The sequence below is a fragment of the Watersipora subatra genome, chromosome 1, assembly GCF_963576615.1.
Source record: "Watersipora subatra chromosome 1, tzWatSuba1.1, whole genome shotgun sequence".
NCBI classification, from domain to species: domain Eukaryota; kingdom Metazoa; phylum Bryozoa; class Gymnolaemata; order Cheilostomatida; family Watersiporidae; genus Watersipora; species Watersipora subatra.
In genome coordinates, this window is record NC_088708.1 from 66,446,169 (window position 1) to 66,458,638 (window position 12,470).

General features: G+C 36.7%; 1 protein-coding gene across 2 annotated transcripts in view; it reads right to left on the reverse strand.

The window, feature by feature from the left end:
* Window positions 1–1,923: 1,923 nt before the first annotated feature.
* Window positions 1,924–12,470, reverse strand: part of LOC137402230 (condensin complex subunit 3-like) — a 39,845-nt gene continuing 29,298 nt past the window's right edge. The window contains exons 10-17 of one of the 2 annotated variants that reach the window (XM_068088734.1): window positions 11,968–12,201; window positions 10,601–10,718; window positions 10,308–10,440; window positions 5,490–5,720; window positions 3,571–3,913; window positions 3,354–3,459; window positions 2,694–2,844; window positions 1,924–2,287 (exon numbers count right to left, since the gene is read on the reverse strand). In XM_068088734.1, coding sequence (XP_067944835.1) covers window positions 2,215–2,287; window positions 2,694–2,844; window positions 3,354–3,459; window positions 3,571–3,913; window positions 5,490–5,720; window positions 10,308–10,440; window positions 10,601–10,718; window positions 11,968–12,201 — 1,389 coding nt within the window. In that variant the 3' untranslated portion in view covers window positions 1,924–2,214. Of the gene's footprint in view, window positions 2,288–2,693; window positions 2,845–3,350; window positions 3,460–3,570; window positions 3,914–5,489; window positions 5,721–10,307; window positions 10,441–10,600; window positions 10,719–11,967; window positions 12,202–12,470 lie in introns of both variants that reach the window. The other variant, XM_068088729.1, reaches the window with a different exon arrangement.

Here is a 12,470-nt window from a genome sequence, read left to right on the forward strand (position 1 = left end):
GTAAATATTTTGTATTTGCCATTATATTATATTATGTCTATACAAATATTTTAATGGATACTCAAGGTAAACGATTACTGCTAACTTTAGAACTTTAGAAAAATTCATCAAACCCCTAGTGTTCCTATGTTATGCAACAACCATTGACTCACAGCATTTCTGCAAATTTTTCTTGAATGTAGTATGAAAAGTATTGAAAAATGAATGTGATTTGGAAATGAGTAAATTATCTTATGCGCATCTAATTATAAATAATCTCTAAGATGATTTATAGTCATTGGGCTGCATTTACTGCAAAACACTTTGTCTGGTTAAAAAACCAGCTTTCTAAGCTCTTGTTAACACAGATAAAAGTCTTAAAACTATAAAGACACAATTTATTTTCTCATGCACTCATTTGTAAAGACGCATTTCAAACTTTAATATTTGCACAAACTTTTGTCTTGATGGCAAATGAGGGGCTGATCAAGTTTATTTATTTGCACTCTTATGTTAACAAAACAGTTCCTCTGGCAATACAGAATAGCCTTATATTGACATCCACATAAAGTCTTGAGTCTGCTACTTATGAATAGTAGATCAAATGACTGATCACCCTCTGTAGACAAACCATATTTTATAGTACATATATTGTTCGCAATATTTTTGCCACATACATTCCTGAAACTGAGAACAAAGCCAACAACAACAGCAACAAAAATGTTTCTGTTTTGCAACACTCAACTCCTGTACCCTCGCTAACGAACAATTACTCAAGCCTCAACTTGCCTCAAGCCTTAACTTAATTACTCATGAGATGCGGATGAAAACTGGTGTAAGAACTAGTATTATTTATACTCTGTAACAGCAGTTCTGTTCCACCAGTTATTTATTCACCACATCTTTAATATTACCTACCACCGCACAGAGCGTTGTGCATCTTCCAATACATAATGATTTTATAGCTATTCGAATAAAATGCAAAGCTCAATATAGGCATCTCTTAGGTTCGAGTAGTAGCATGCCACATTCACCTAACCTCATCACCAGCTAAAAAACTTATCTATCAAATATATTACATAAGATCAAAAACCAACAATAAAAAGTAACGTGCGTAGCATATTTTAATAAAATTAAAAAATACCGACCATGACAGCAAGCATGAGGATTTTTCGATAACGAATTATAGATTTAGTATAAGTTTGAAACAAGTTGCCTAAAACACAACTTGCTTTCACCGTGCTTCTTTACAATAACTGCATTCAATAAAACATCTTTCCTACCTGAATGGCTACATTAAACAATTTTATACAAATGCTCAATCAAAGAGGACGCAACAAAATTAGGAGCGAAAAACTTTAATGCCTTTTTATCTAGAGCGTAAAATACAAGAAATTTTAAAATTGCTCCGTTAATTTTAATGAGACCAGATAAATTTCTGGACGAGGGTTGGATGAGCCTACCGCAAATACGAGAGCGACTTTGTTTTCCCTAAATTCAAATTGAGCTGACAACTCCCTCACATAAGCAAAGAGTTTCATGAGTACATGTCGGTAATCGAACCCATTAGCGGAATATACCGTATTTAAATGTACTGTACATCACATATTGTGTAAGGCATCAAGTAACAACTTTCCAATGGCCTTCACCCTTTATTGCCATTTTATATAAGCTAAGCATATTCTCAACTTGTAACAATTACTTCCAACTTTCACCTATTCCACACCTTTCAGCTGTTGCCTGACCCAACCACACAGTAAAATGATTGAAACGGTTTTGGTTCATTGCTGAACGCATAGTATATATTCTTGATTTTAGTAAGAGCTCTTTCATAACCATTAATCAAACATAATTTTGGCTAAGTCCAAAGTAGAAGAGAAGTCAGAAAATATTTTGTCATGTACCAAACCTGCCTAACAAAGTTAGACATTGATAACCATTGAAGACAACTTTATTGGTAAACATATGAAGATTGAAAAAAGATGTAATCTGGAACAAGAAAGAATAATGGTAGCCAACAGTAGCCCAGGTATGTACTATAATATGGCAGTTTTTTGTCCAGCAGTCAATTGTTTACAGATACATTGCATACGCTGTATTTTGTGTAAAATTCTGAGGTTCACTTATCAAACAATAAAATTAAATATTTACAAGTGCTAAGCTAACTTAAACTGTTCTTACTTGTAAACTCTAAAATGATAATATAGTCTTATAAAATATTGCAAGACTCTGGAGTCAGTCGCTCCCTTCATCAAGTTTAGGTGCCTTGGTTTTTCTTCTACTTGTTTTGTGGCCACTGGTTTCATCGCTAAAAAGAAAAAAAGTAATGAACTGACTAATGCTAATAGGACACTATCTGAGCTAAACAGAACATTTGCTGAACTGAACAGGACACACAGACATTGACAAGACATCGGTTGACCCTAAGAGAACTTGCTGACTTAGCAGGACGCTCATTTGAATGACCTTAACGTGGCCTTCGCTGATGTTTTTAGGACATTTCTTGACCATCGCAAAACACATGCTGACAATAAAGGAAAAATTGCACTGACCGCAACAAAACACTTGAAGCCATAATAGTACTTGCGCCAGCCTGAACAGGACAAGCGCCGACTTGACAGAATAAACACTGACTTTCAGAGGGCCTTGATAACGGAGCATGGCACCTATTGTCGGTTACAAAGCACACTCAATTATGTATGACTAACAGATACCTGTCTGACGTGTCACTGAAATTGAGTAAGGTTTTGTTCAATGACTTAGACTTGTTTGCTGCCACTCTCTTGAGCCTAGATGCGTTGAGCACTGTTGTATCGAGAGCAGTCCTATCAATCTCATCTGACAGCTCTTTCTCAGATTCAGGGCCTAAATGGGTATCTATAAGTTAAAGCTTATCGCAGAGACATCAGTCATATGAGTCAGTGAATGTGTAGTTAATAGATTATTGGGTGAAGGGATAATATGAATAAGGTTGGATTGGGATCTTGTAGAAGCAGTACTCATGACTAATAAGGAGTAGGAATGGTCAGTCAAACACAGTGATTGCAAAATCAGTACTCATGACTCATAAGACGTAGGAATGGTTAGTCAAACACAGTGATAGTAAAATCAGTAATCATGACTCATAAGGAGTCGGAATGGGTAATAAAACGGAGTGATTGTAAAATCAGTACATGCACCCATGACTTAGTAGTAGGTATGGTTAGTCAAACACAGTGATTGTAAAATCAGTAATCATGATTCATACGGAGTAGGAATGGGTAATTAAACGGAGTGATTGTAAAATCAGCACATGCACTAATGACTCAGTAGTAGGTATGGTTAGTCAAACAAAGAGTGTACAATGAGAAATACAAATAAAATGAGCTGACCACACTGCACACTCGATTCTTCCGTATCCTCATCCTGTGTAGATGCCATCTGTCGCACTCTTGTCCCAAACTTTTCCAATGCCAATCGACAGCGCCTCTCCTTGACAACCTGAAGTGCACAAAAGCATGTTAGTAGTCGCTTGAGATTCCAATGACAAGTAATAAAACATGCCCGATACAGCCAAGGAACAACATTACAAAAGCTGCTGACTAAACAAACCTGAAGAAGGCGTGTTGAGAGGCTGTTTAAATCCTTAATCAGAACTCCATTTTCACTGTTCAGTTCAAGAAAGTTTAATGCTTTACAGAGAGTGACGACTCCATAGCCATTTCCTCTCTCCATTATTTCATTGCATATGGTCATGGCAAGGGCCTCGTGTGACGTAGAAGCATCTGGGGCATCAGCTGAAGTCTGCTCCTTGACGTCCCTCGGATTAGTCAACTGAACAAGCAGCTCCATCACATTCTGGTCATCAATATCCGAAAGAGGGCTACTATTGGGGGCATCGAATATTATGTTGAGCGTGGGTAGAAATGCTTTTTCAATCTGAATCTGATTGCTCCTATTAAAATGCATCAGAAGACAGAAATTTGAACCTTGCAAGACCATTTCTAACAAACAAGTTCACACAACTCCTAGTGAGAGGCACTTTATATAGCTCAGATGATGATAGACAAATGTGATAGTCCTGTGTTCTCACTGAAATGCTTTTTCTCTTTATCACATCCTTCCACATATAATGGCAAAACTCAATATCCACCCTAACAGCTTCGAGAACACAACTAAAGCAGCAGTATAAGCATATCATATTGTTAAATATGAACAGGGCGGAGTAAGAAGAGTTCACATCCTTGCATGTCGAGTACCCTATTATCTGAAACCAAGCTAGCTGGAAGTCTGTGAACAAGGTTTAAGAGACCAACATTGTACGTTAGAATCTCGGCACAAAATGATAAAAAAACAATAGGTTTTAAACCATTGATAAACATTTATCGCATTTTCATGTAGATCTTAAAAGGATGTATTCCACACATAACCATGTAATATTGCTTGTTTGCATATGCAAATCTTCACCAATTCTTATTTGGTGAATCACCAAACATGAAGCCGATAATTACTACCTCCGGATAATTGTCATCTTCTACTTTTGTGAGAAGTATGTAGATATCAGTGATTGGAGACTGAACATATCAGCATCTCTATTACATAAAGGTGTGAATTAAGAGAATTGTGCGAACTTGATTTGGAGGCCAAGCTACACATCTGTATCTGTAGTGAGTGTATGCAGGATTAAAGATGAGCTTGCACACAAAACTTTTGTAGGTTTTATAAGAAAGTATCAGTATTTTTCTATCATTTGTGATTGTTTTTAATGTTTGAGGTGATCTGACTGCCAGGATATTTCAAGATAAAAATCGACAAAACTTGATCGCGGTGAAAACGAAATGCTTAGATTAAGCAAAAATGTGATTATGATGTCTACAGTGGGAAAGAGACCGACAGAATAAAATGGCGTAACGCTTCAACTTGACCGCTATCAACTATAGCAACTAGTGATGTCATTTCCCACAGATTTTTCTTCTGGACATTTTAACTGTGATCAAGTTTTGTTGATTTTAATCTTAAAACACCCTGGCAGTCAGATCATCTCAAACATCAACAACAATCGCATATGATAGAAAAATTCAGCTATTTTCTGATGAAATATACGACAATGGGTTATAAAATAGGCTCTATGATGAGTCCGAAGCAACCTCTCAAATAGCTTTCAAGCAGTTACTGACTGATGGATGATATCACTACACACTCACTCATTACTACCAAAGTAGTTGTCAAACAGTTACTGATATAAATATATCACTAGACCCTCACTCGTGCTACCTAAAGAGTTAGTAGTTCTCAAACAGTTACTGATATAATTATATCACTAGACGCTCACTCATACTACCAACAGAGTTAGAGTTGTCAAACAGTTACTGAAATAAATATATCACTAGACCCTCCCTCATGCTACCTAAAGAGTTAGTAGTTCTCAAACAATTACTGTTATAATTATATCACTAGACGCTCACTCATGCTACCTAAAGAGTTAGGAGTTGTCAAACAGCTATTAATAAACGTTGGGACAGAATGCTTACCTATCAGCAAAAGCAAAGACAGGAAAGAAAACTCCCAGGCAATGCTTGAGCGTCACATCCTCCTCAGTAACTGGGTTGTACCAAAGGAGGATGAGTCTGGAGAGAAGCTTGCTCGAGACGACCTTGCCAGTTACAAGAAGTTTAGCGAGACCTTTGGCACAAAGAGTGCGCACTACAGAGCTCTCATCTTCCAGGCAGTCAACAAAAATCTGTATGAGAGTATTAGCTGACCTAAAAAAAGTAGCTAAAGAAAATTCCATGTTATTTACTCAAGCATTTGCATGTTATAACATTGGCTTTAAAAAAGCTAACATCTGCCGGCTTCATGCATGATATGAAATTGTACTACATCACGAAGAAACAATGCCAGGATGCGATTGTTTAACAAAAAGCGGCTAAAAGAGAGACTAGCGGGCAAGTACCCAGTAAATATGCCAGACCAAATGACGCAATCTCGGTTTGATTATAAATCTGAATTGGTCAAACCCATCCTCTTGTTGTTACATCAACATCCTGTTGCTAAAATGCTCGTATTTTAAAGAAAACTAGAAAACATTTGACTTAACCAACAAAACAAGGTAGACAAGATTTAGAAACCCAAAACAAAAATAAAAATGCGCAGACATATTAATGAAGGTACTTGCTAAGCTTCTGCGTACAGCAAGTAAACTTGAGATCAGAATAATAGCAATGTTCCAACTGATAGTCAAACATTCATATCCTGGTTTAAACAACTAAAAACAAAAAAATGGTACACACAATTTATAAACTAACTTTGCAAGTGGGAGAACGTTAGTAATGATCTGTTAAGGTTTAATGTAAAAGGATAAAGTTGAATCATATAAAACGTCACAGTCCCAACAAAGCAGAGATTAAAACTAGTTGCTAGCAAACTATCAGACTAAAGATAACCATTATGAAGGCTGCAATGACATGAGAAACATATATCATCTATCTATATATTTCTCAAAGTATGTTCATGTGTCGTATGGCTGTCTGCATTCCGGCTATAGTTATTATTAGAATAGCCTAGCTGGGCAATAATGTAAACGTAATGTCATGGAGTACCCTCATTAGAAGCCTAGCAGCTTAGAGCAATTTTTTATTGGCAATGTGCCAGGCTAATAGCTTGAAAGTTACAGTTGTTTGACAAAGTTTTAAAATCTTTACAGTTGTTTTCATTTTTCTCTTAATTTATTTCAACTACACAAAACACTTTTCTCATGATATGTAGTTTGAAAGTTAGAATGGTAAATGTTGTTATATGTTAAATACAAATCAATTTTCTGTCCAGACTTTTTTATTACCTGGGCAACGCTGGGTAGCACAGCTAGTATAAATATAAATCTCAAAATTTATCATCTTTCCTTTTTTTTCTTCGGTATGTCCAGCTATAGCTATTAAAATCTTAGAAAAAAAATTTCAGTCAACTGGATTTGAACTCCCGAAGATCACAATCGCGGGTGGGTAATCAAATTGTCTATCCACCAGTCTATGAAGGCTTATACTATACACAACTCATACTATATACTGCATACGCTCTATTCTCGATAGCACACTTTAAATGACTCATTGATGAAAACTATGAATTTCATTAACTCAATGAAACACGATGCTTTTTCGTGAACTTGTATTTCCGGTTTTTCGACGTTCAATTGCTAAACCATGGTCAAGGTCAATACATTTCATGCCAAAAATTGTATTATCTGGAGCAGGAACAGTCTGATATTCCATTTTACATTTGTACCAGTATTGAGAGGTACCAGTATCATCATATTCAAAGTTTTGGTGGATAGCTTCTGCTGGAACAGTAACCTTTTTTATACACACACACTTCTATGCATGAATTGTTATTATGAATTCAACCTATTCAGGAATTCTTTTTTGTTTTCTCAGTTCATATTATTTGTATCATTACCAAATCAGCTTTTATTGTAATGGTAGCAAAACAGACTTAATTTAGCTATTACTCGCTATACAGACGGTCCCCCTACTTATGAACGAGTTACGTTCCGAACGATTGTTCCTAAGGTGAATTTGTTCGTAAGTTGCTTCAGTGCTATAATTTGTATTATAATTTATGTTTACGGCCTATATAAGTATATTGAAGGTTTATATAAATATGTTTAAGGCTTGTATAAGTAACCTGTATTGGTTTGTACTTAAAAAAATATTTAATAAAATGGAGAGAATACTTTGGTGGACGCCGGACCACGACACTGCAATTCTTATTTATTGTATGTGTTGTCCTTTTTTATTATATCATTGTTTTAATCGTTATGCTATCACTTATCGTTGTTGTCTTTTTTGTATGTGATGTCCTTTTATTATATCGTTGTTTCACTTGTTATGCTATTGTTATATCTAATATCCCGTCATAACACTATCACTTATCGTCACTTATATTGTTGTTATACCAACGTGCTAGTGGTCCTATTTATTCACCTTGTTAGCCGGTGTTGTTACCGTTTGCCGTTAGCCGGAACGGTTGATATTATTGTATATAAAGGAGCGCGCTCATTTAGTTGAGCAGAGCAGATAGCCGTACGCTCCTCGGCTAGTGAAATTTCCTTCAATAAAAAGCTGAACGAAATTACACACACTCTCTTCTCTTTATTTATTAGTCTAGATCGTGCCAAGTAAAGGCCGGCAAATTCCTTTACAATATGTACAGTAAAAATAAAAAAGTTCTTTGCGCACTGGAGATACGTTCACGCACTTATGCACTGCAACGAACTGGGCAGAGGAAGGTGGATGCTGGGTGGTGCTTCTGAGTAGTGCCTCTTTCTGCCGCTAATACGTCGGTAATACCGTCGGACATATGCGCAGACCTGTTCGTATGTACCGTTATTCGTAACTCGAATGTTCGTAAGTAGGGGACCGTCAGTACATTTCACATTTACATGTAAACCCTTTTATATTTGTTCTATTTTGTTTCTCAATTTATTTGACCTGCCCAAAACATTTTTTTCATGATCTGAAGTTTGAAAGTTACAGTTGTTCAACAGTTTAAAAAACTTTACAGCTGTTTAATTTTTTCTCTTAATTTATTTAAACTTCACAAAACAATTTTCTCATTTCTCAAATTAGAAAGTTATGTCACTTGTGTTATGTTAAAATAACACAAGCGTTTGTTGCCCTCTCTTTACAGATTTAAAGGTTGTCATGCAACAAAATTCACATTACAGTTATTTGATATCAAAAGATTCATCATGTTTTACTCTGCTGTGTTGTAGGTGCCAAATATGTGGAAATGTGATTACAAGCTCTTAAAAGCTCAAAAATGAACAGTTCATCGCAGTCATCACGAAAACGCCGTAGATCGGAATTCCTGTCCCAAACGAGTCGTGACGACTCAAATGGGACGTAGTTAAACACGATGGCTTCTGTTTACACTTTCATGCAACCTCATTTGTCAAAATATTTTTACAAACATACTTCACGCATTCAATAAAACCATGTCTATTGTCATTACGTGTCTATTTTATCATCATTGTAATGCTGTCACTGAGCACTGATATCTCAAAACCTACTGTAAAGATTTGTTTAATTTTTTAACCTTAGCTTGAAGGAGTGCATATCATTCTCTGATAAACATGGGGAGCCTGCAGAAATTGTTCGCACTGTTTGGCGGGAAGTATGGGTCAGATGGTCAGATTACGATTAGATGATTAGACAAAGTCCAAACAACACTGTAAAGTAGCGAATATCTAAATTTGATACTGGCTTTTTTGTAGAACCTGAAGTGTTTGTTATAAACTAGTGCTACGAGACTTTTATATTGTGCCTTTTAATGGCCTTTCATTTCACATGATAACATTGCGTGTCAAAACAATTACCACAATGTTTGAGAACATCATCAAAAGAGAGATTCCAACCTACAGCGTTTTTGTGATGGCTGCGATTAACTGTTCGTTTTTGAGCTTTTAAGAGCTTGTAATCACATTTCCACATATTTTGCACCTACAACACAGCAGAGTAAGACATGGTGAACCTTTTAATACTAAATAACTGTAATGTAAATTTTGTTGCAAGTAAACCATTAAAATGGTAACTGTTGTTATACATATATGTTAAATCAAAAGAAAATTTTGTGAAAAGACTTTTATTACCCGGGCAACGGGCATTTAACTAGTTATTATATAAATGCATCAGAGCAAGAACATCACACAGATATTAAAACAAACTAGAAAACGAAAACCATTTACAGTGCACCCCCCCAGGTTATGGTGTATCTGTTTTATGGTTTGTTGCCTTATGATGTGGAACACGATGTTTTTTGCCCCCTCCAATCGGCATTTTTTTCGCCAAGCAACATCAATAAAATTTCTCTCGAAATTCAAATTTGGCAGTTGGTGTGCTGAATACGTCGGAATAACGAAGAGGACGATATGCTACTTGCCAAAATCTCTCCCACAACACATGAAGGAGATGCGATGCTCGCTCTTTCTCAGTTGGGCATTAAGTGTGATACATTTTTGATGTTTTTACCCAGGGGTGTTTGCATTAGATAATTACTACAAGTTTCTATACCTTTCTACACAATATTTTTGCCTTATGATGCCAACGCCGGAACGAATTAGTGTCGCATGGCGAAGGTTCACTGTATTCTAAAGCTAAAATGTTAGAAAATAAAAACGCTAAATGAAAAAGTGCTATGCTAATGTAGAGCTAAAATAAACTGAGTCCGTGTATGACATATCACGCTCTATTTCATGGACTCTCTTTACAATAAAAGTAATTTTTGTTCGGGCCGACAGACAACCTTACTAGCAGTGAATAAAACCAGAGGAGTATAACAGAAAACAGAAAGCCAACCTTGTAGTATCCAAGTTCATACCGTCTTCCTCATTATTTTCCAAACTCTCAAACACCTCGTCAACTGGCTCCTCTGAGTCAGACTTGCTCCTCCTCTTCTTCTCGCCTTCATCATTCTCCTCCCCATCCTCACCTTCACAGATAGACACGTACAACATGTACTTCCCATAATTGCCATAACATAAAGACACCGATTGAAAGTTGCATTACACGAGGCTATCATTTACAGTTTTCTGGGGAAGAGTTGTCACACTTTTCTAACAATCTTTCTAAGCGAATACATATTGACTCACAAGTTTTCTCAACTTTGTTCGGTTCTTGCTGGAAGCACTCCATGCCATGCACAAGGATGATATCAAAAAGGGATTGGAGAGCCGAGAGTCTAACAGCCTCCTCGTCCAATTGACAAATCTGTGCAAGCAGTTAGAAGATGAATGAAGTGCTTGTCGACTGTAGAAAGAGGCCTACTACTACCTAGGACTATCGACTATACGTGCAGCGAGTGAGTTAAGGTCAGCCAGCAGCATGGAGCCTAAAGCAAACTCCGCTAGGTACAAACACGATGTACAAATAGACTCTGGACCAGTATTAAAAAATATCAATCGCTATTTTATAAAAGGATGGTGGAAAATGGTTTGCATTATATCGATAAAAATTGATTCAACTTCAGTTCAGAATGCTGAACTACGAGTGCGCAAGCTTCTCGTCATACAGGCAAACATCGACTACATATGAGCAAACTGTCGATGTAGCCTCCTTAACCCTTTTGTTGGGGAAACGACAGAGTTGCCTTGTATAGTTTGAGGGGGCAAACGACATTCATGTCATTTTTTTAAGATGTTGTTAAAGCAGTGGCTTAGTAACACAGGAAAAGGATGTCAATGTTACCAAGTCCTAAATATTGTCGGCAATGAACGTATCAATGAGCTACGGTATGAAACGGTTATCTGAGAGTGCATTATGTTACGTGATAAGCTCAAGAAACCTGATCTTACTAAAATGGATAGAGGAGAAACAACTTAGTGTGCAACTTGACATTCTAAACAAAAATCTAAAAATTTCTTTGCTCTTGCTTTGGTCAATGATTTTTAACTAATCGATATGATAATAATTCAAATGATGATAGTAATGTAAATGCTGAAAAATCCAAACTCAATGAGAAAAGTGATGTTTATAGCAGACTAGCTCAGATGATGATAAAGGAACACGTAAAACAACATGATGAATGGACTGTGGCGATGGTCTCAGCCAAAGGAATGTTTCAAAGCATATCATACATACATTTGTTGTAATACATGTGTGAATGGTTGTTTATCAAAAATAACTTGCTAATACAAATCAATTTGGGTTCCAGCTACATATGTTGATAGAATACTGATTTTATTGAACTTTCATCAAAAAGTTCCGCAGGGTTAATTACAGACTATGGAAATTAAACTCTACTATATATTATCTACATAAACTTGAGATAATTTACTGATCAGATAAAGTATTTGTAGCTGAAAAAGTTTTCAAAGAAATACTAAAAGCTAGAAGAAATGATTCTCACAACTTGTCTGCCGTTACAAAGAAAACAGCCATACACTGGGCCAACTATGATATCACAAATCACTATTGTCACATAAATGACAGGTGAGCAAAACTAAGATGTGAGAATCACCTGCAAAAATATGGGCAGGTACTTCCTTGACACCTCCTGGTCACATAGTGAGCACAGGCCTAAGGCCTGAATAGCCTGATTTCTCACAGCTGGACATCTCTCGGGGATGGCGGGAACAACGAGTTGGTCCAAGTAAGATCTCATCGTGTCTGTCATAGTAGATATGTCACTAGCTCTCATTAGCTCAACAAATATGGTGAGACACTTGAGGGTTGTTACATCATCATTCCTAGCCTGTAGCAATGAAAAACAACAACAGAGAATAAAGTCTGGTTCCAATATAGGCCGCGGACACCAGTGGCAGGATCGCAGGGCTATCAGCGGTGTAATGGGAACCGATGCGCTGAGTACCGCTGGCAGTGGCCGGCGGTCCACGCAAGAGTTAAGCGCTGTTCAACTTTCCCAAAATGCTGCAGACAAAACCTTCCCGAAATACACAGCACAGATGAAGGTCAGCACTCGCGAAACAGCATGGCAAGCGGCCATTTTTATGCGATCATTAG